This window comes from Aptenodytes patagonicus, chromosome Z (assembly GCF_965638725.1).
Source record: "Aptenodytes patagonicus chromosome Z, bAptPat1.pri.cur, whole genome shotgun sequence".
Taxonomy (NCBI): domain Eukaryota; kingdom Metazoa; phylum Chordata; class Aves; order Sphenisciformes; family Spheniscidae; genus Aptenodytes; species Aptenodytes patagonicus.
In genome coordinates, this window is record NC_134982.1 from 10,836,547 (window position 1) to 10,855,707 (window position 19,161).

A 19,161-nucleotide genomic window follows, 5' to 3' on the forward strand; every position below is an offset into this window, starting at 1 on the left:
CAGGCACAGGGCTCTGTCAGACAAGCATACTAACCAGCCTTCTGCTGACAGTCAAACAGTCCCTGTTATGCTCCCTTTTCTCCCTTTGTCCATGCTGCTTCTTCCCCCATCCATCTGGATTGTTCCCTTTCTCCACCCTTGTCTCCTTCCATATCAACAACCTGCCCCTGATTACTTTTTCCCCATTGGTCACATTTTTGCTATCTCTATACCCAAGTTCGCTATTTCTGGTGTAGTTTCCTAGGCAATCTTAGCCTTACATGATACTACTGATACAGTTACCTAGGGACTGCTGGCCTTGCAAGATGCCACTCCCCAAAAGGTTTCCAATACTTGCATACCTGAAGGTATGTCTGCATACCTTCACGTACGCAGGCTTGCCCACTTGTGGTGTACCCTGGCCAAGAGGATGGGATTTTCCACATAATCAAAACAATTTCCACAAGAGCTGGACAGCAAATTGTCCTTTGCATGTTTGTTATATATTGTATCAACTTATGAATCTATGAATGCATCAAGTTGGAATTGCCCAGTGATTGACTGAAGGATTTCTAAATCCTGTGATCTTTACTTAACACACAAGACCTTAAAGCTCTCCAGTTAGAGACGAGAGGATGCTCATGCATTATCAAGCATCTATGATTTCATTACTGAAGCTAATGAATCAGGTGAGATGGGGGAGGGATCATGTGTGTGCTTTTAGCTCATCCCATCATGAGGTAGCTTGAATGAGTTGAGGAAGACAAGACTCTAACTGCCTTCACAGATAAGTACCTTCCAATTGAGCTAAATCAGGAACAAACACTGAAGTTACTGCAGCTCAGCTCTGGATGGCATCTTGCTAAACTTATAATAAAGTCATTGCCTTAATTCAAGGGCCCTTATCATTAGGTGCCGGTGTGAGAAGCTTCAAATTATCCTGTATTCAAGATCAAAGGACTCAAGTTTTTCAGTTACACAAGGTCTGAAGGACTTGTAAATAGACAGAAAATACATTTTCTCTTCCTTGTTTTTCTTTTCAACAGAGTGATGATATAACCAAGATCTCAAAGGCTGCTAAAATAATGGAGCGCATGGTGAATCAGAACACATTTGACGACATTGCACAAGGTATGATCCTGCTGGGAGATGCTTCTGACTCAAGCCACAACTCCTGCAGATGAGTGGCCACAGCTGTAGCAAGGGTAGAACAGAACAGAACAGAACAGAACAGAATAGAGAAACAGAGCTAAAATGAGCAGGACCAGGAACCTGCTGACTCACACAAGGCAAACAGGACAGCAGACTGCAGGCATTCAAAGGGCATGCCACATCAGCCCTGCTCTAAGCAGGCTAGGCCCTGCAGGTTTGGTCAGCATTGCCTTCCCTGTGGCATTTCCCTCCCTCAGCAGGTACTTCTGTCCTGGATGCAGGTGGTGGTGACAGCAGCCAGTGCCGAGCATCTCTCTGCTGGCATACAGGTCCCAGCCACGGAGACATACTCAGTCTCAATGTTATTTTGCAAGGGTTTTGCTCCAGGGGTGGTCTGAGGTCACTCCTCACTCCGGGCTTCTGCTTTCTTGTTCGTCCTTTGTCTGCTTTTAGATCATCAGCTTTTTTTGTGTGAAGACTTGGTGCTTGCTAAAATGCATTTACAGGACTTAGGTGCTGGATTGGAGTTGAGACTTAAGGGCTGAGACAGTTTTTATACTAACAATTGGGTTGTGCAGAGGCTGTGAGGATAACAGAGTGTTTTTTAAAGCTTCCCTGGCACTGCACCATGCTGATTTATTTCCTATTTGTTCACCGGGACCTTTTCCTTGATTTTTTTTGTTTTAGATTTTAAATATTTTGAGGATGCCTCGGATGAATACAGAGACCAGCAAGGAACCCTCCTCCCACTCTGGAAGTTCCAGTATGACAAAACCAAGAGACTTGCAGTTACTGCCATCTCCTGGTAAGTCTCTTTATTACAAACTTACTCTCGGCAGTTTGCAGGGGAATGGAATGGAATGTCATGGCACCTTACAAGGCAGGGCTGGTTTCTCTGGGAACACTGTTTTGAATAATTACAGTCAGCTGCTTTGGCAGCACGTAGACGTGCCTGGTGCTTCTGGATGCAAAGCACCTTGTGTAAGGCTGAACGTGCCAGGCTTGTGCCATTCAGCAAAAGGTGAAGGCACAGCAGACTCTGTGCAGCACTAGGGCAAAGTGAGTGCAGTTAGCAGAGCAAAGAAGAGTCCCTTCTTGGGAAAGCTGGGATAAACATGTCATATCTTTGGACAATATGCTGTAGGAATCAATCCTAAAAAGCCCAGGGGAGGAGAAGGGATAGAGACTGTATTTTTGACAAGTGTCAACACAAAAGAATTAAAGCAGCAGAAAGGGAAATGCAGACATTGCATGTGCCAGATAGGTATCACCATGGACTATAAGATGCTGAGGCACTGATGCCAGTGCCAGACAAGACCTTTATGCATGGTACATATTCAGTTGCTGACCAGACAACAGTGGTATTTGCGTACTGGGATCTTATACAGTTATATAGTTTAGTATATAAATTTATATATATGTTACAGTTATACAGTTCAGTTTAGTAGGCATTTACCCTGCAGACGACTTTTGCATATTTATTTCTGGTCAGTCCAAAACCAATTACTGATACTTTCAAATCAACTGTCTTTTTGTGAGATGTTATCGCCGTGGTTATTACCATGAAAAAAACACTTATCACCAATCTGAATGATTCCTTTTACTTTTTAACATGCTTGAGTCTCCCCAGAACTGGCTTGGTTCATGCACTGAGCATGAGACATACATAGTCAGCTCCTGCCTTGTGCTCCCCTGCAGCTAGGCCTCCCCTCACTCGTTTGTAGAGCAGCGTTGACACATCTGTGTCTTGCCAAAGCGGATCTACGGAGACACAGAGCAGGATTGCTCTGTCCTTTCAAGCCACCGCAGTAATTATACTTTAATAGAATATCAAAGATGCAGTTGTATGAGAATTACAAAATGACAGTAAAATGAGATGCAAAATTGGGAGAAAAGGCATCTTTTATAGGTAGTTTGTGCTGCTGTTATTCTTGTCTCCAAGAAATGATAACAGAAGGATGGCCCTGAAATTGGAAGAATGACCCCAAATTGCCTTATGTGATAAGCTTTTCTAATTTAATTTTTATTCTCATATTGTTAGTAGTGACCGTGTGTTTAGTGGATAGAGCAAGAGCATTAGGATGTCTAGGTATTAGCCCAAGTGAAAAAGGACAGGACAAATGAAGAGAGAAGTGGTTTTTATTTTATCAATTCGGAATAGCAAGTCAGAGAAAACACTCATTAGATGATTTTCACATTCATTCATTTTACAGGATTGTTATCCACTGGTTGTGCTGTGTGAGCTCAGGGACAGCAACAGTACTGACCTTTATCCCATGTAAACCCCACAGTAACTGTTCACACACAGCAGAAGTTGTAAAGAAGGTAGATGTTTTTCAGATAAAGGGACGTCAGAAAACATAGTAGATGGCTAATTGCTCATAGTCAATATGCCTCAGCAAACATACTGTTCACCAACCAGGTCAGAAGGGAATTTCCCTTCCTGGTCTGTGGGAATGATAATGAATTCATGAACTGATAGCTGTGTCTTGAAGCATCCCTCTTTATTTAATAACAGGTAGGGAAAGTAAGTTTATTGGGTATTATGCTGCTGTGGTTTAGAAACTCCTTTATTCTTGCCCCTGAAAGGTGGAAGTGGACACATTCCTGCCTTTTTCCTTTCCTCAAAGACCCAACTTTTAAAAGTAAACTTTCTATGATTATGAAATGGGTAAGAAGTGCTGAAGATTGGCATCATGTCTGTCTGTGCCCTTTTTATCCTTTTAATCTACTGCTGTGGTCTTCTGATGTTCTATTTTTTTATGCCTCTTGAGTCTGGAAGAATTACTCATACACAAACTTTACTAGTGCATATGTTCAAAGGGTCAAGCCCTCAGACTGTATGCAGTCCTGTGAGAATGAACTCTGCTATAAATGTGTGAAACACTGTGCATTTCTGTGGAACTATATGGTTAATGATAAATGCAATCTTATACGTATTTTCTCATTACAGGAACCCAAAGTACAAGGACCTATTTGCAGTGGGGTATGGCTCTTGTAAGTAACAAATGCAAAAGAATCATTGAGAGATTTAAAGTATTAAACAGGTGCACTGAAATCAAATCATATAATATTCTGGGGCATGGATTGCATCTCATAGCAAGGACTCACCTAATTTCAAAGCAATAAATTGAGATTTAACTTGATAGGGATTAGGCCTTTACATTCCATGACATAAACATTCAGAAATGCATAGGCATAGGAAGTGTTAGCCAGGACTTTTGGCTTATGACAGTGCTGACTCTCCCTTTGGTCAAGGACCTGCCTCTAGAAGCACCACTTAACCCTTTTTTTCTTACTTGATGGGCTCTGATTGCTCTGTTTCTGCCCTTCTAATTGCTGAAAGACCAGATATGTTATGTTTTGCCAGAAGCTAGTCATAAGAAACTTCTCTAAGTGTAAACTCATTGCTTTCTTGTTAGGAGACACCTTCCAGGGGTGTCTTAAAGGATAAGCCCTCCATTAGGGACATCAGGCCTGGATGTTGTGAAAAGGCACTTTCCCTGCTGTAGTGTCTGGGATTGGACATGGAATAATTTTGAGTGGCAATGAACACAAAGTTCAGGGGTTGTTGTGTTACTCCATATTAACCTCTATCCAGTATTACTGCTCTCACAATCAGGAAGTGGAAAAGAATTCTAAAAAATTGATGTTTTCTCACCTTTTTTTGTTGTTGTTTTACTGTGTGCATTACATGTACCTGCTCAGTTTATCTTTTTTTTTTTTTTTAATTTTAGAACATGGGAATCCATATCAACAACCTTGCATTTCCTCCTATTCAGTATCTCTTGTTGCTTACAGACACACTGACTGCTGTATTCTGAATTCTTGTCTTCACATGTCCCCCTACACTACTCCTGTGTAGATGGGATAGTAATGTCACTGTGAAAAAACATTCTCTCACTCTTTTCTACTTTCTAGCTCTGCCTGAAATGCTGACTATCGTGAATAGCTTCTTAGGCAGGGGACAGCATTCTGGTAGTTCCCCCTCACGACCACTGCTTCCCAGGGAAATTCCCAAAGGGAGGAGACCAGTTGCGAGACAAGTTTTCCTGGGGTCTTTCTCGCCCAGGTAGTGTTGGACCCTCAATGTTATCTTCTCAGCAGACTACTCAATAAATTTCTCAGATCCCCTGAAAGTGCCTCTGGGACTTGCTAGGACTCTGCTCTTCTCCACTGTTAGTAGCTGCTGTAGGGTCACGCTGCTGGCATTCTCACATAGTGAACAGTGACCTTAAAGCCTCAACTTTGCATCAGATGGGTGGTGTTAACTAACAAGGGAATACAGTGAATGGCCGAAATCCCAAACTGTGTTAAGACTCCACTGGCTTTTTCTCAGAGTTTGTGAATATCACAGCAGTACCCCACCTGCACATCTCCAGGGCATCTGCTCCTTGCGAAGATGTCCCCCCAGGTCTTACCATTAACTCTGACACAAAGCAGAGAGGGGCTGAGAAATGAACAGTACCACAAAGGCAGCAGAGCCTTCTCCTTGCTGCAAGAGGAGGACAGACTACAAAACAGTCAGACTACAGGCATTAGATCTGTGAGAAGGACTAGGTGTTTTGACCCAGTCAGTCTCCCCATTGTCTCTAGCAGGACAGTTGTCCTTCTCTGAGTGTTAGTATTTTACTTATGTAAGTAAAAGCTGACTCTTCTGTAGGGCACTAATAATTCTCCGTCTGGCTTGAAATAAAGATCAGTCATGGTGCTACAGGTAACCAGTGGCTGAGAATTGCAGATAGCATGATTAGGCACTAACATTTTTACCCTAAATATCCCAGCCCTAGGAATTCTTTGTGGAGGACAGAGAGTGGGGGAGCCTAAGAGAAGGCCTTACCAGTAGCTACATCTTTGCTCACCAGTCATTTCAGTTAATTTCAGATTACAGGTGGACATTTTTGGTAGTGTTGCTTGGGCTGAAAAAGTTAGAATCTGTTGTGAATATTCTGAACTACCAAGGCAAGTCATTTGGTATTTATTTTAAACGAACACCATTTTGAATGAATGCTGAGGGCTCTCAGCTGTGATAAAATGACTAATGAAATTCATTGTTGAGAAATATAGTGTGTGGGGGATAAAAAGCTCAGCACTGGGCTCCAAGAAGATTGCTGCTATTTAGGAAAGTGATCTTGAAGTAATTTCTTTTCAAACACTTGGTAGTGCTCAGCAATAGTCAAAAAGGCAAAACAAAAATTGATGGGAATTACTATGACAGAAGAAGAAAACTAAACTTCTGGATACAGTGGAAAGAAAATAGAAAACTACATATAAAGCAGCAGTGGGAACAACAATAGAAAACTAAAAAGAGAACAAAATGATTCATGATAAACTGACATCTTGATTACTGTGTGCAGTTCTGGATGTGAACTCCGAAGAAGAATGTGTTAGGCTGTGGAAGGATTGGAAAAGGTTCAGAAAAGGGCAGGAAGGATGAACAGAAATATATATAATGACTTTTGTATCAGAGAGCAAAAACAGATTAGGACTCTTATAGCAGACAAGGGAGAGGGACTTGGTATGGGTCTCTAGAATCCTGAGTGGCATGGAGAGAGTGAAAAGAGGTCAAATGTTCATTACTGCCCACAATACAAGAATGAGGGAGACCTTATGAAATTATTGAGTAGCAGGACTAAGACAAATTTAAACCAGAATATGATACATAATGAAATCATGGAACTTTTCTTTCTTCCTTTGTGATCTGGAAGACAGAGATACACATGGATTCAAAAGAGGTTAGATAAATTCATTGAGGGCCAGTTTGCTGTTGGAAGGACAAACCATCTGATTCAGTAAGTTCGTAACTGTGAGTTGCTGGGAGCTCTGAGTACATACAAGGGGATAGTTCTGTATCTGCTGATGTTCTTACAGTATTTAAGCAGTTGCTACTCAGTACTCTTGGAGATAAGATACTTGGCTACAGGGACCTTTGGTGTGGTCCCAAATAGCCATTCTTATGTACTTCTCTGTGTTCTGACAATGAAACCAGATGGGTTGTCTTCACTTATACTAGTAAGGATTGAGTTCTGCTTGCAATATTGCAACATTTCATTTTCCTCTTAAAATGATGTTTTTCTGTTGAAGTTCACTCCATCTGAGCCCTGGAAATGTTCCTGTTAGTTTGCCAAGAAGCCTAAATTGGCCTGACAATCTTTTTAATTCAGCAGGCAGCAGCTATTCTAAAGAGCAGATTAGGATCAGCCTTTGCAAAAGAAAGCATGGTGAGAAGTGCTCAGGATATTCCTCGCCTTGTACAGCACAGCAAAATCTTATTGTGCTCACAGCCCCTGGGCTCAGAGAGTGTAGGAATCAGGCAGTGCCTTCCCACTGCCCTGCCACCCAGGCGCAGGAGGAGAGATACAAGCTCAAGGATGGTAACCTCCCTGCTTAGCCTGTTCAGACAGTTGTTCTAACTTGTTACACTAAGCAAGACCTTGATGTGTGCTTTCTGGTTTGTGCAGAAGTATTTGTTGTTTGTGTTAGTTCTGCCAGGGTCCACTGTGCCAGGGGCAACACAGAAATGCAGAGGAAGGCGGCCCCTAAGTCAGTGGTTTGCCATCTAAGTGGGCAAGAGGTCCAGAAGACTTCTTATCCCACTTTTATAGCAGACACAGAGGGCATAGTTCATCTCAGCCAGCTGTAGCCAGCTAACAGCTAGGAGCTGATTCTCTGCCCTAAGCTTCCCCTTTAGTCAGCAGTGAGAGGTCAGCACATCCAGAGGCCATCCATCCTGCTGTAAGCCTGGTGTCCAAGAGAGGAGCCAAGTAGCCCTCTGGAATGCGTGGTCTCTCCCCATGGACTGTAGAGTGAGCCTAGGCAGAGCACCTAGCCTAGATGCCTGTCTCTTAGATGGCTAAAGTGAGGCAAGATGAGTCCTGGCCAGAGGAAATAATCCTGGAGTCACACAGGGGCTGGGGTAGAGCCAGGAACAGAACCCAGATCTTTGGGTCTGTGGTGGCCATAATTACATCACCACTCTTTTGTGCAGCATGCATTTGGGAGCACTGCCAAGATACAAATAACACATTTGTCCTACTGCCCAAAGTATACTTCTTGAAACAAAAGGTCCCTTGTTTACTGTGGGTCCATTTCACTCCAGCGTGGTGAGTTCTTTACAAAGAGGGCCCTAGCCTCTCCCTTGCTTTTGTATCCCATTTCTGGAGTTTTCACCAGTGATTTATTTGGATGGGGTTTCTGATGTTAATGGCGTTTCTTTGGCATGAGACAGTCTCTTCTGAACAAGGAAATATTATCATCATAATTTGCAATTCAGGATCTATGCTGCTTTGCTGGAATTAATCTTTATTCCCATCAGGAGGAGCTGTCTTCCTGTTTTTGTTTTTGCATAAATGAGATTGCTGGGTTTCTGGCTAGACTGACAGCCTGCAGTGCAGGGTTCAAAGAAGCTGTGATGGATGTTGGGCTTATGTTCTGCCTTGCTGATGGGAGCACCATGAACACAAGCTCAGGTCTTAGCAATCACCTCAGTTCATGTTCCAGAAGCAAGTGTGCCCCTGACAGCCTTCAGAGATGGCTTTTTATGTGCAGCTCCATCTGTCAGCACATGAGGTGAGTAGGGAAAACCAGTATCTGTATGGCCAATGTATTTTATCCTACTGTTTCTTTGCACTCAGTGGATGTAACCTGCCAATCACAAGGATGGGTGAGGAGTATGGACTCACACCCAAAGCACTGGCAATCTGAGGTATCTGGCAAAAGTATCTACTCAGTTCTTCACAATGCTGGGTCTGAAATAGGGTCTCATGTAGACAGAAGTAGACCACGTAAAGATGCCTATACTGCTCTAGCTTTCTTGTGTAAAATCAGCATGAGCAATGCTAGTACAGGGTCCTTGTACTGGTGTAACTGCATCCAAAGTAGGAGTTGTTATGACTCTGTGTCTGAGCTAAATTGGTGTAAAATCTGGGCCAGAGCTTTCACAGAGGTGTGCTAGTATTTAATAGATGTCCTGAGGCTCCCTGGTGCTGAAGAGTCATGGTTGATCACTGAGATCACGGGCCAGCTCTTGTTGCACTCTCCTACAATGTAGTGTCAGGTAAACAGAGGGAGACTGGGTGTACTTACTGGACAGTCTTGTATTTTCCCATTTCTCAAATGCACTGCCCAATGAACATGGATAGTCTTTTATTTACTGCCCTCCACTGATTGAAGCTGATGGATGGTGATTGCAATAAGGATATTCCTGAATGGGACACACTCAGGGTGCTTCAGAGGGAACAGGGAGAGGAGAAAATGAGCGAAGTGGCTTTAACGGCAAGGTACTGCAGCTTCCCTCTCACCTCTGTGCTTCATAGGCATTGCTTACTCTGCTCGAGGTCTCATCCACCAGCAGTTCTGCCACTCTTCAAGTCAATTGAATCTATTCATCCTCAGTGCTCCATGAGCACTTAGCACTAAAGCATGAAGTACAGCTCCTCAAGAAGCTAACTTCTCAGTAATACTGAGAACCATTCTCTTCAGGAGGGGTAGTGAAGACAAGATAGCAAGATGAATGTCAGATAAGATTGGCGTGGTCAAGGAACATGCTTCTCTTACCTTGCAGACAGCTTCTTGGCCAGGATCTGATCCTGCACAGACAAACTGAAAGGAGGATTCATTACTACACACCATAATTGGTGATGAGTATTTGCAGAATCAGGCATTTAAATTAGATTAGAATAAAGAAAATGACTGGTAACAAAACCAGCTCGCTTCTAGAGGGGAAAAGTCAACCTGCAGGGACTGAGAGAGTATGTTTGGAGGTATGCCATTTTCCTCTCCCTCTTTTTGTGCAAGAAGCCTGGGCCCCCTCTATCTGGAAAGCAAACAGTGGAAAAAATAATTAGTAGAGAATTCCCAATCCACTATTCACTCCAAAGATTTAATGAAAGTTAAGATCAGCTCCATATTATACACCACTTAGGTTCGTACACAGCCTGTTGCAAGCCCCAAGGACTTTTGCTAGGCCAAATGCTTTGTTTTCTAGCAAAATATTTCTCCACCGAATATGAATTTGAGAGGCACAAGGAAGGAATCATAGAATCATAGAATGGTTTGGGTTGGAAGGAACCTTAAAGATCATCTCATTCCAACCCCCCTGCCATGGGCAGGAATACCTTCCACTAGACCAGGTTGCTCAAAGCCCCATTCAACCTGGCCTTGAACACTTCCAGGGAGGGGGCATCCACAACTTCTCTGGGCAACCTATTCCAGTGTCTCACCAACCTCACAGTAAAGAATTTCTTCCTAAATATCTAATCTAAATCTACCCTCTTTCAGTTTAAAACTGTTACCCCTCATCCTATCAGTAGACTCCCTGATAAAGACTCCCTCCCCATCTTTCCTGTAGGCCCCCTTTAAGTACTGATAGACTGCTAGAAGGTCTCCCCAGACCCTTCTCTTCTCTAGGCTGAACAACCCCAACTCTCTCAGCCTTTCTTCATAGGAGAGGTGTTCCATCCCCCTGATCACTTTCGTGGCCCTCTTCTGGACCCGCTCCAACAGGTCCGTGTCCTTCTTATGCTGAGGGCTCCAGAGCTGGACACAGTACTCCAGGTGGGGTCTCAGCAGAGCAGAGTAGAGGGGCAGAATCACCTCCCTCGACCTGCTGGCCACACTTCTTGGGATGCAGCCCAGGATACGATTGGCCTTCTGGGCTGTGAGTGCACACTGCTGGCTCATGTCCAGCTTTTCATCCACCAGTACCCCCAAGTCCTTCTCGGCAGGGCTGCTCTCAATCCCTTCATCCTCCAGCCTGTATTGATACCGGGGGTTGCCCTGACCCAGGTGCAGGACCTTGCACTTGGCCTTGTTAAACCTCATGAAGTTCACACAGGCCCACTTCTCCAGCTTGTCCAGGTCCCTCTAGATGACATCCCGTCCCTCTGGCATGTCAACTGCACCACTCAGCTTGGTGTCGTCTGCAAACTTGCTGAAGGTGCCCTCGATCCCACTGTCTATGTCATTGATGAAGATATTAAACAGTACCAGTCCCAATACGGACCCCTGTGGGACACCACTCGTCACCAATCTCCATCTGGACATTGAGCCGTTGACCACTACCCTCTGGATGCGACCATCCAACCAATTCCTCACCCACCAGACAGTCCACCCATCAAATCCATACCTCTCCAGTTTAGAGAGAAGGATGTTGTGGGGGACCGTGTCAAAGGCCTTACAGAGGTCCAGATAGACAACATCTGTAGCCCTTCCCGTGTCCACTGATGTAGTCACTCCATCACAGAAGGCCACTAGGTTGGTCAGGCAGGACTTGTCCTTGGTGAAGCCATGCTGGCTGTCTCGAACCACCTCCCTGTCCTCCATGTGCCTTAGCATAGCTTCTAGGAGGATCTGTTCCATGATCTTCCCAGGCACAGAGGTGAGACTGACTGGCCTGTAGTTCCCCGGGTCTTCCTTTTTTCTCTTTTTAAAATGGGGGTTATGTTTCCCCTTTTTCAGTCAGTGGGAACTTCACCGGACTGCCACGACTTCTCAAATATGATGGATAGTGGCTTAGCAACTTCATCCGCCAGTTCCTTCAGGACCCGCGGGTGGATCTTATGGGGTCCCATGGACTTAGAATCAGAATCATAGAATCATTAAGGTTGGAAGAGACCTCTAAGATCATCAAGTCCAACCGTCAACCCAACACCACCATGCCCACTAAACCATGTCCCTAAGCGCCGCATCTACACGTCTTTTAAATACGTCCAGGGATGGGGACTCAACCACTTCCCTGGGCAGCCTCTTCCAATGTTTAACCACTCTTTCAGTAAAGCCATTTTTCCTCACGTCCAATCTAAACCTCCCCTGGCGCAACTTGAGGCCATTTCCTCTCGTCCTATCGCTTGTTACTTGGGAGAAGAGACCGACACCCACCTCGCTACAACCTCCTTTCAGGGAGTTGTAGAGAGCAATGAGGTCTCCCCTCAGCCTCCTTTTCTGCAGGCTAAACAACCCCAGTTCCCTCAGCCGCTCCTCAGAAGACTTGTTCTCCAGACCCCTCACCAGCCTCGTTGCCCTTCTCTGGACACGCTCCAGCACCTCGATGTCCTTCTTGTAGTGAGGGGCCCAAAACTGAACACAGTATTCGAGGTGCGGCCTCACCAGGGCCGAGTACAGGGGCACCATCACTTCCCTACTCCTGCTGGCCACACTATTTCTGACACAGGCCAGGATGCCATTGGCCTTCTTGGCCACCTGGGCACACTGCCGGCTCATGTTCAGCCGGCTGTCGACCAACACCCCCAGGTCCTTTTCCGCCAGGCAGCTTTCCAGCCACTCTTCCCCAAGCCTGTAGCGCTGCATGGGGTTGTTGTGGCCGAAGTGCAGGACCCGGCACTTGGCCTTGTTGACCCTCATACAGTTGGCCTGGGCCCATCGATCCAGCCTGTCCAGGTCCCTCTGCAGAGCCTTCCTACCCTCGAGCAGATCAACACTCCCGCTCAACTTGGTGTCGTCTGCAAACGTACTGAGGGTGCATTCGATCCCCTCATCCAGATCATTGATAAAGATATTGAACAAGACCGGCCCCAAAACTGAGCCCTGGGGAACACCGCTCGTGACCGGCCGCCAACTGGATTTAACTCCATTCACCACAACTCTCTGGGCCCGGCCGTCCAGCCAGTTTTCTACCCAGCGCAGAGTACACCTGTCTAAGCCGTGAGCCGCCAGCTTCTCTAGGAGAATGCTGTGGGAGACGGTGTCAAAGGCATTACTGAAGTCCAGGTAGACCACATCCACAGCCTTTCCCTCATCCACCAGGCGGGTCACCTGGTCATAGAAGGAGATCAGGCTGGTCAAGCAGGACCTGCCTCTCATGAATCTGTGCTGGCTGGGCCTGATCCCCTGGTTGTCCCGCACATGCCTTGTGAGCGCCCTCAAGGTGAACCGCTCCATAATCTTCCCCGGCACCAAGGTCAGGCTGACAGGCCTGTAGTTCCCCGGATCCTCCTTCTGGCCCTTCTTGTAGATGGGCATCACATTGGCAAGCCTCCAGTTGTCCGGGACCTCCCCCGTTAACCAGGACTGCTGATAGATGATGGAGAGCGGCTTGGTGAGCTCCTCTGCCAGCTCCCTCAGCACCCTCGGGTGGATCCCATCCGGCCCCATAGACTTGTGAGCGTCCAGGTGGCGTAGCAGGTCGTTGACTGCTTCCTCTTGGATTACTGGGGGTTCATCCTGCTCGCCGTCGCTGTCCTCCAGCTCAGGGGGCCGAGTACCCTGAGGATAACTGGTCTGCCTGTTAAAGACTGAGGCAAAGAAGGCATTGAGTACCTCAGCCTTTTCCTCATCCTCAGTGACAATGTTCCCCCCCACATCCAATAAAGGATGGAGATTCTCCTTGGCTCTCTTCTTGTCATTAATATATTTGTAAAAACTTTTTTTGTTGTCTTTAACGACAGCGGCCAGATTGTGTTCTAGCTGGGCTTTTGCCTTTCTCATTTCTTCTCTGCACGACCTAACAAGATCCCTGTGCTCTTCTTGAGTCGCCTGCCCCTTCTTCCACAAGCGGTAAACTCTCCTTTTTTCCTGAGTCCCAGCAAGAGCTCCCCGTTCAGCCAGGCCGGTCGTCTTCCCCGTCCGTTCTTATGGCGTACAGGGACAGCCTGCTCCTGCGCCTTTAAGACTTCCTTCTTGAAGATCGTCCAGCCTTCCTGGACCCCTTTGCCCTTCAGGACCATCTCCCAAGGGACTCTCTCAACCAACGTCCTGAACAGGCCAAAGTCCACCCTCCGGAAGTCAATGGTTGTGGTTTTGCTGCCCCCCCTCCTTACTTCACCAAGAATTGAGAATTCTACCATTTCATGGTCGCTAAGCCCAAGACGGCCTCCGACGACCACATCTCCCACAGTCCTTCTCTGTTAGTAAACAGCAGGTCGAGCAAGGCACCTCCCCTGGTAGGCTCACTTACCAGCTGTGTCAGGAAGTTGTCTTCCACACACTCCAGGAACCTCCTAGACTGCTTCCTCTCTGCCGTGTTGTATTTCCAGCAGACGTCCGGGAAGTTGAAGTCCCCCACGAGAACAAGGGCTAGCGATTGAGAGACTTCTGCCAGCCGCTTGTAGAATGCTTCATCCGCCCCTTCATCCTGGTTGGGTGGTCTGTAACAGACTCCCAGCAGGATATCTGCCTCGTTGGCCTTCCCCCTCATCCTTACCCATAAACACTCAACCGTATCATCATCACAATCGCTGAGCTCTAGACAATCGAAACACTCCCTAACATACAGGGCCACCCCACCGCCTCTCCTTCCTCGCCTGTCCCTTCTGAAGAGTCTATAGCCTTCCATTGCAGCACTCCAATCGTGAGAGTCACCCCACCATGTTTCTGTGATGGCGACTAAGTCATATCTCTCCTGCTGCACAATGGCTTCCAGCTCCTCCTGTTTGCTGCCCATGCTGCGTGCATTGGTGTAGATGCACTTGAGCTGGGCTATTGATTTCGCCCCCAGCATCGGCATGCCACCCCTAGGCTCATCTCTAGCGAGCCTGGTTTTATCCCTTTCCCCCTTCAGACCTAGTTTAAAGCCCTCTCAATGAGCCCTGCCAATTCATGAGCAATGATTCTTTTCCCCCTGTGAGACAGCTGAACTCCATCTGTCGCCAGCAGGCCCGGTGCCGTGTTAACCTCCCCATGATCAAAAAAGCCAAAATTCCTCCGATGGCACCAGCCCCTGAGCCACGTGTTGATCAGGTGTGTTTTCCTGTTCCTTTCAGTATTCTTCCCTGCCACTGTAGGGATAGAGGAAAACACTATCTGTGCTCCTGATCCTTCAACCAGTCGCCCCAGTGCCCTGAAATCCCTTTTGATCACTGCAGGACTTCTCTCTGGAACCTCATCACTGCCAGCCTGTATAACCAACAGTGGGTAGTAGTCGGAAGACCATACCAGACTTGTGCACCTTCAGGTGCCTTAGATGGTCTCGAACCTGATGTTCTCCCACAGTGGGCGGCTCTTCATTCTCCCAGTCCCCGCCATTGCCAGGACCTCCTGCAGCAGGTGGCTGAGCTGCAGGAGGTGGTGAGAAGACTGCGTAACATCAGGGAGGCAGAGAAGGAGCTAGATAGCTGGTTCCAAGCACAGTCTGCAGCGGACCCGCAGCCCATGGCCAAACAGCCAAAAACTCCCCCACCGGCACACACAGAAAGGAGTGGGGGGGCCAATAATGCAGAAGAATGGACAGCTGCAAAGGCAAGGACCAGTTCGCTGTGCTATTTTTCCAGCAGATGTCTGGGTGGTTGAAGTGCCCTATCAGGATCTGGGCCTGCGAGCCCTCTCCTGACAGGAGAGGCCAAGGTACCCTGTATCCAGGTTCTTCCAAGGGAAGGAAATTTATTAGGCATCCTGTACCCTGATGGTTTCTGAGAGTGGTTCTTACTTCATGATGCTGTAGAGAGACATTGAAACATTAAAGTCTTGGCAATCTGAGTTAGGGCAGATACCCTCAGACATAGAGTGCAGGATCCTGAGCATGTAAGCAAGATGCATGTGCCAGACGTCAGAAGGGACTTATTGTATCACTGCAGAATTGTGCCCTGCCCTGCCAAGTACCTTCTCTTCAGCTCTGGACAGTCTGTTGATTAAGATAAACTTGCAGAAAATGCAAATCTGGGAGCTGGGTTAGGTATGAGGAAAACATTCCTTCTGATCCCAATAGAAGAGCAATCAAAGCATTGAAGCATAAGCTGTGATCATAACTCTCCTAAGGCAAGCCTATAGGTGTTCTGAGCATGGGCGGGGCTATCTTCTTCTTGGAGTCAAGAAAGAAAGTAATGGACAACAGGGCTGGATCCCATCCTACCTTCATGTGCTGGCTGGAGGATTTTTCTTAAAAGCTGGGTCAAAGCATATCTTTTAGAATGATGCTCAGTTTTCTTGTCAAAACTCCATCTGATGGTGAGTCCTTCACCTCCCTGCTATACTGTTCCAACTTTAAATTGGTCTGACCCCTCGTAAATGGTATCTCATTTCAAGGTTGAATTTGTCTAATGTAAATTTTCAGCCATTGAAACTCATTATTCTCTTGGCAGCAAGCTTAAAAAGCCTTTCCAGCAAGTCCCTTCTCCATAAGTGGTGTAAGTGCCAACATGCGTTGAAGACATCTCTCATTTTTCTATTCTTTAGGCTGAACTCATTAAGCCATGCTCAAGATTTGTTTTCCATCTGCTATGTTATTTCAGTGAACTTCTTTTAACTTTTCTCCAACATACCCACATTCTTCTTGAGTGCAAATGCCATAACCAGGCATACTCACCTAGTTTCTCTCTTATGCATGCCACCCACTGTTGTGTCATCTTCAGGCTCTCTGAGCAAACGTTTCATATCCTTATGTAGATCAAACTAAAAATATTAACCAGTGCTGGACTAAGAACTGATGCCTGAAAATCTGCCCTGGAAACCATCTCTGTTCATTTCTCTTTCTCTTTACAGGTCTACTTTAGGCTCTGGCAATGAACCAGTTTTTAATCCAGCTACAGTGTGCTCTGCTAATTCCATGTCATATAAGTTTTTAAATCAAATATTATGATGTACTTAACTGAATGCCAAAGGAATACACAGATATATTCTTGTTAGCACAGTTATTTCATCAGTCATCCTGACAAGAGGGATGGCAGCTTTGACAAGACATTTACCGTCTCCGTAGGTCTGGGGATCTAAGTAATAGGAGAGATAATTCAGCAGGACTGGGGTCCTCATACTGAAAGAATCTTACTGCATACAAATAAGGTCTGTGATCATTAATTCATGTTAACTACTTGTTAGAAGCTACAATGCTTTATCTGATCTTGAAATGTAGATAAATCCTTCAAGTTTTCTATGAGATCTCAGTCAAATTATGGAAATAATAGCTTATGGAGCCCAGCTCTCTGAAACTCACAGATACATTAGAAAGTCATAGAAAATAGAACTGAAAAGGATTTCAAAAAGTTATTAGTCCATCTCTATGCAAGATAGTACTTTATTTAAAACATGGGTTTGAGGACTAAACTTAGTCCACTTAATGAAGATTGCACGCAGTGTAATTCTTGGCACAGTTGAGAGCAAAGTCCTATAGACGATAGGCAATCCTTGTGACAAGGACAGAAGTGTATGTTTGAGGACAACCCTAGAAGCCTGAAAACTCTAATTTAACAGTATAGGCTGTGGGCTTAAGGAGAGTCAGTGTTAGAAATTGTACAGGTGTTTGTGGGTAATTTTCTTCTCTGCAGTGGTAGATTTAAAGGTTGTGATGCAGCATGTGGAAGATAGTCTGGACTGGATTTACATAACAAGCTGTTATTAAATTTGGTACTTTCCGATGAATGACCAGAGAGCTTTAAGTAAAAGCACTAAGAGGATTGAATACTGCCTAACAAATTCAGATTTCTGAACCAGCTCACAGGAAGTCTCTTCCAGGTAGCTTTGGAGATGTTTATATATTTAAATTATGTTCCCAGAACAGGCAGAGGAGACTTCTGGGAGTGGAGTTCCCTGCTAATCTTTCTCTAAGCTACATGAGTTTATTTTTATATTGAGAATAGAGATTGAAGACCTTGTCAGAGAGTGAAAAAGCACTTTAGATTTCTTAGATGGAATTCTTTGTATAAGGCTGTGTGCACAAGCGATTCATGTTGAGGGGACTGTGCTGGAGAGGAGGGTGCTAGCAGCTCCCCAGTCACATAATGGCCTGTGAGTTGGACTGGGTTCAGCAGCGAGCTTCATCCTTTTGTGACCCCACAGTAAAGCTGCTGAAGTTTTCTGAGTGCAATACCACAAAAGGCTGACAGATGTGGCCCACACACCTCAAAGAGAAGTTCATACTGCAGTCTGGATTCAGTTTGCTATTTGGCCTACATTTGTATAAAGAGCTAAAATGCTAAAACAGATCCCAGCTTTGGGGAAATGTCTCATGTCCATTCAGAGGCATGTGCCCAGCACTGATCTGAAGTTGATAAAATTAAATACGTCTTCAATGGTAAAAGACCCAGAAGGTTCACTCTGACTTTTTGGTAACAGGTTTGAGAACTGCCTTGTGCCAACATGGTGGCTGAGTGTTTCCTTTTAGCTGTGAATGTATTGTTGACATTTTGGATATTTGTACTGTAAGTTGAAAGTCTGTCACCTTTTGCGAATGCTGGTGATGCCAGTTATTAATGGTAGCTGAAATAATAGTTAGTGATATCTAACTATCAGTAGTGAATGTATGTTGAGGAAAAAAAAAGAGACAATCACAAAATTAAAACATAATGGTTGCTTAGTTGCCAGTGATTTTGATTGATTATATTTGTTTTATCAGGCAGACTGTAGCCCCACTAAGTAACGTGCAAAGTTGCTGCTGTACAGGAATATTACAATACAGAAAACAAGCATCAACAAAATAAGCATAGAGAAAAAATTAAAAGGGGATATGTAGGTCTTATTTGTGAATTGTTGAAGAACATTTTTACAGACACTGAGTACCCCCACAGTCAAAAAGGAAGACCCTGGAGGACGTGGGCCTGCTCTGTATTAATTTAAGAGTGCTGTTTGTGCTATGTGACTTTTTAATAGCTGTAAGGAGTTTTCCATGACTACATTGTATTAATTAAAAGAGGCTTCTGGGGAAAAAAAAAGGCAGGAAATAAAATGTAGCAATCAGACGCCTCTGAGGCAAGCATATCAAAAGTCATTAATAACTAGGTCTAGTGCTAATCTATGTTTGCATCCATGAAGAAGAAATAAACAGAAAATCACTGCTAATAAAATGTTTTGATGAGACAAATATCTGGGAGGTGGTAAGAAATAGAACAATCAGATCAAAGAGCGATTTAGATCCCTTTGTAGCTGAGTACAAGGCATCGCTCTGCGTTACAGTGTCCAAGTGTTTGTTCGAAGAAGTTCAAGCCATGCGTCCATACAGGGGGGAGCCCTATCTTGAGGAGCAATAATTTAAAAAAAAGCTTCACAACTGCAGTGGTGAAACCCCAATTGCTGCACTGCATCAGAGATCCTTGGCTCTGTAGAGAGGGGGGGTTTGCAAAGGAACTGAGAGGCTGAAAGAGCCTTTTT

General features: G+C 45.3%; 1 protein-coding gene across 2 annotated transcripts in view; it reads left to right on the plus strand.

Moving 5' to 3' along the window:
• Positions 1 to 19,161, plus strand: part of DNAI1 (dynein axonemal intermediate chain 1) — a 155,456-nt gene that overhangs the window by 33,774 nt on the left and 102,521 nt on the right. For both annotated transcript variants that reach the window (XM_076362128.1, XM_076362129.1), the window contains exons 10-12: positions 1,026 to 1,110; positions 1,819 to 1,936; positions 4,085 to 4,128. In XM_076362128.1, the coding sequence (XP_076218243.1) occupies positions 1,026 to 1,110; positions 1,819 to 1,936; positions 4,085 to 4,128 (247 nt within the window). The remainder of the gene's footprint in view (positions 1 to 1,025; positions 1,111 to 1,818; positions 1,937 to 4,084; positions 4,129 to 19,161) is intronic.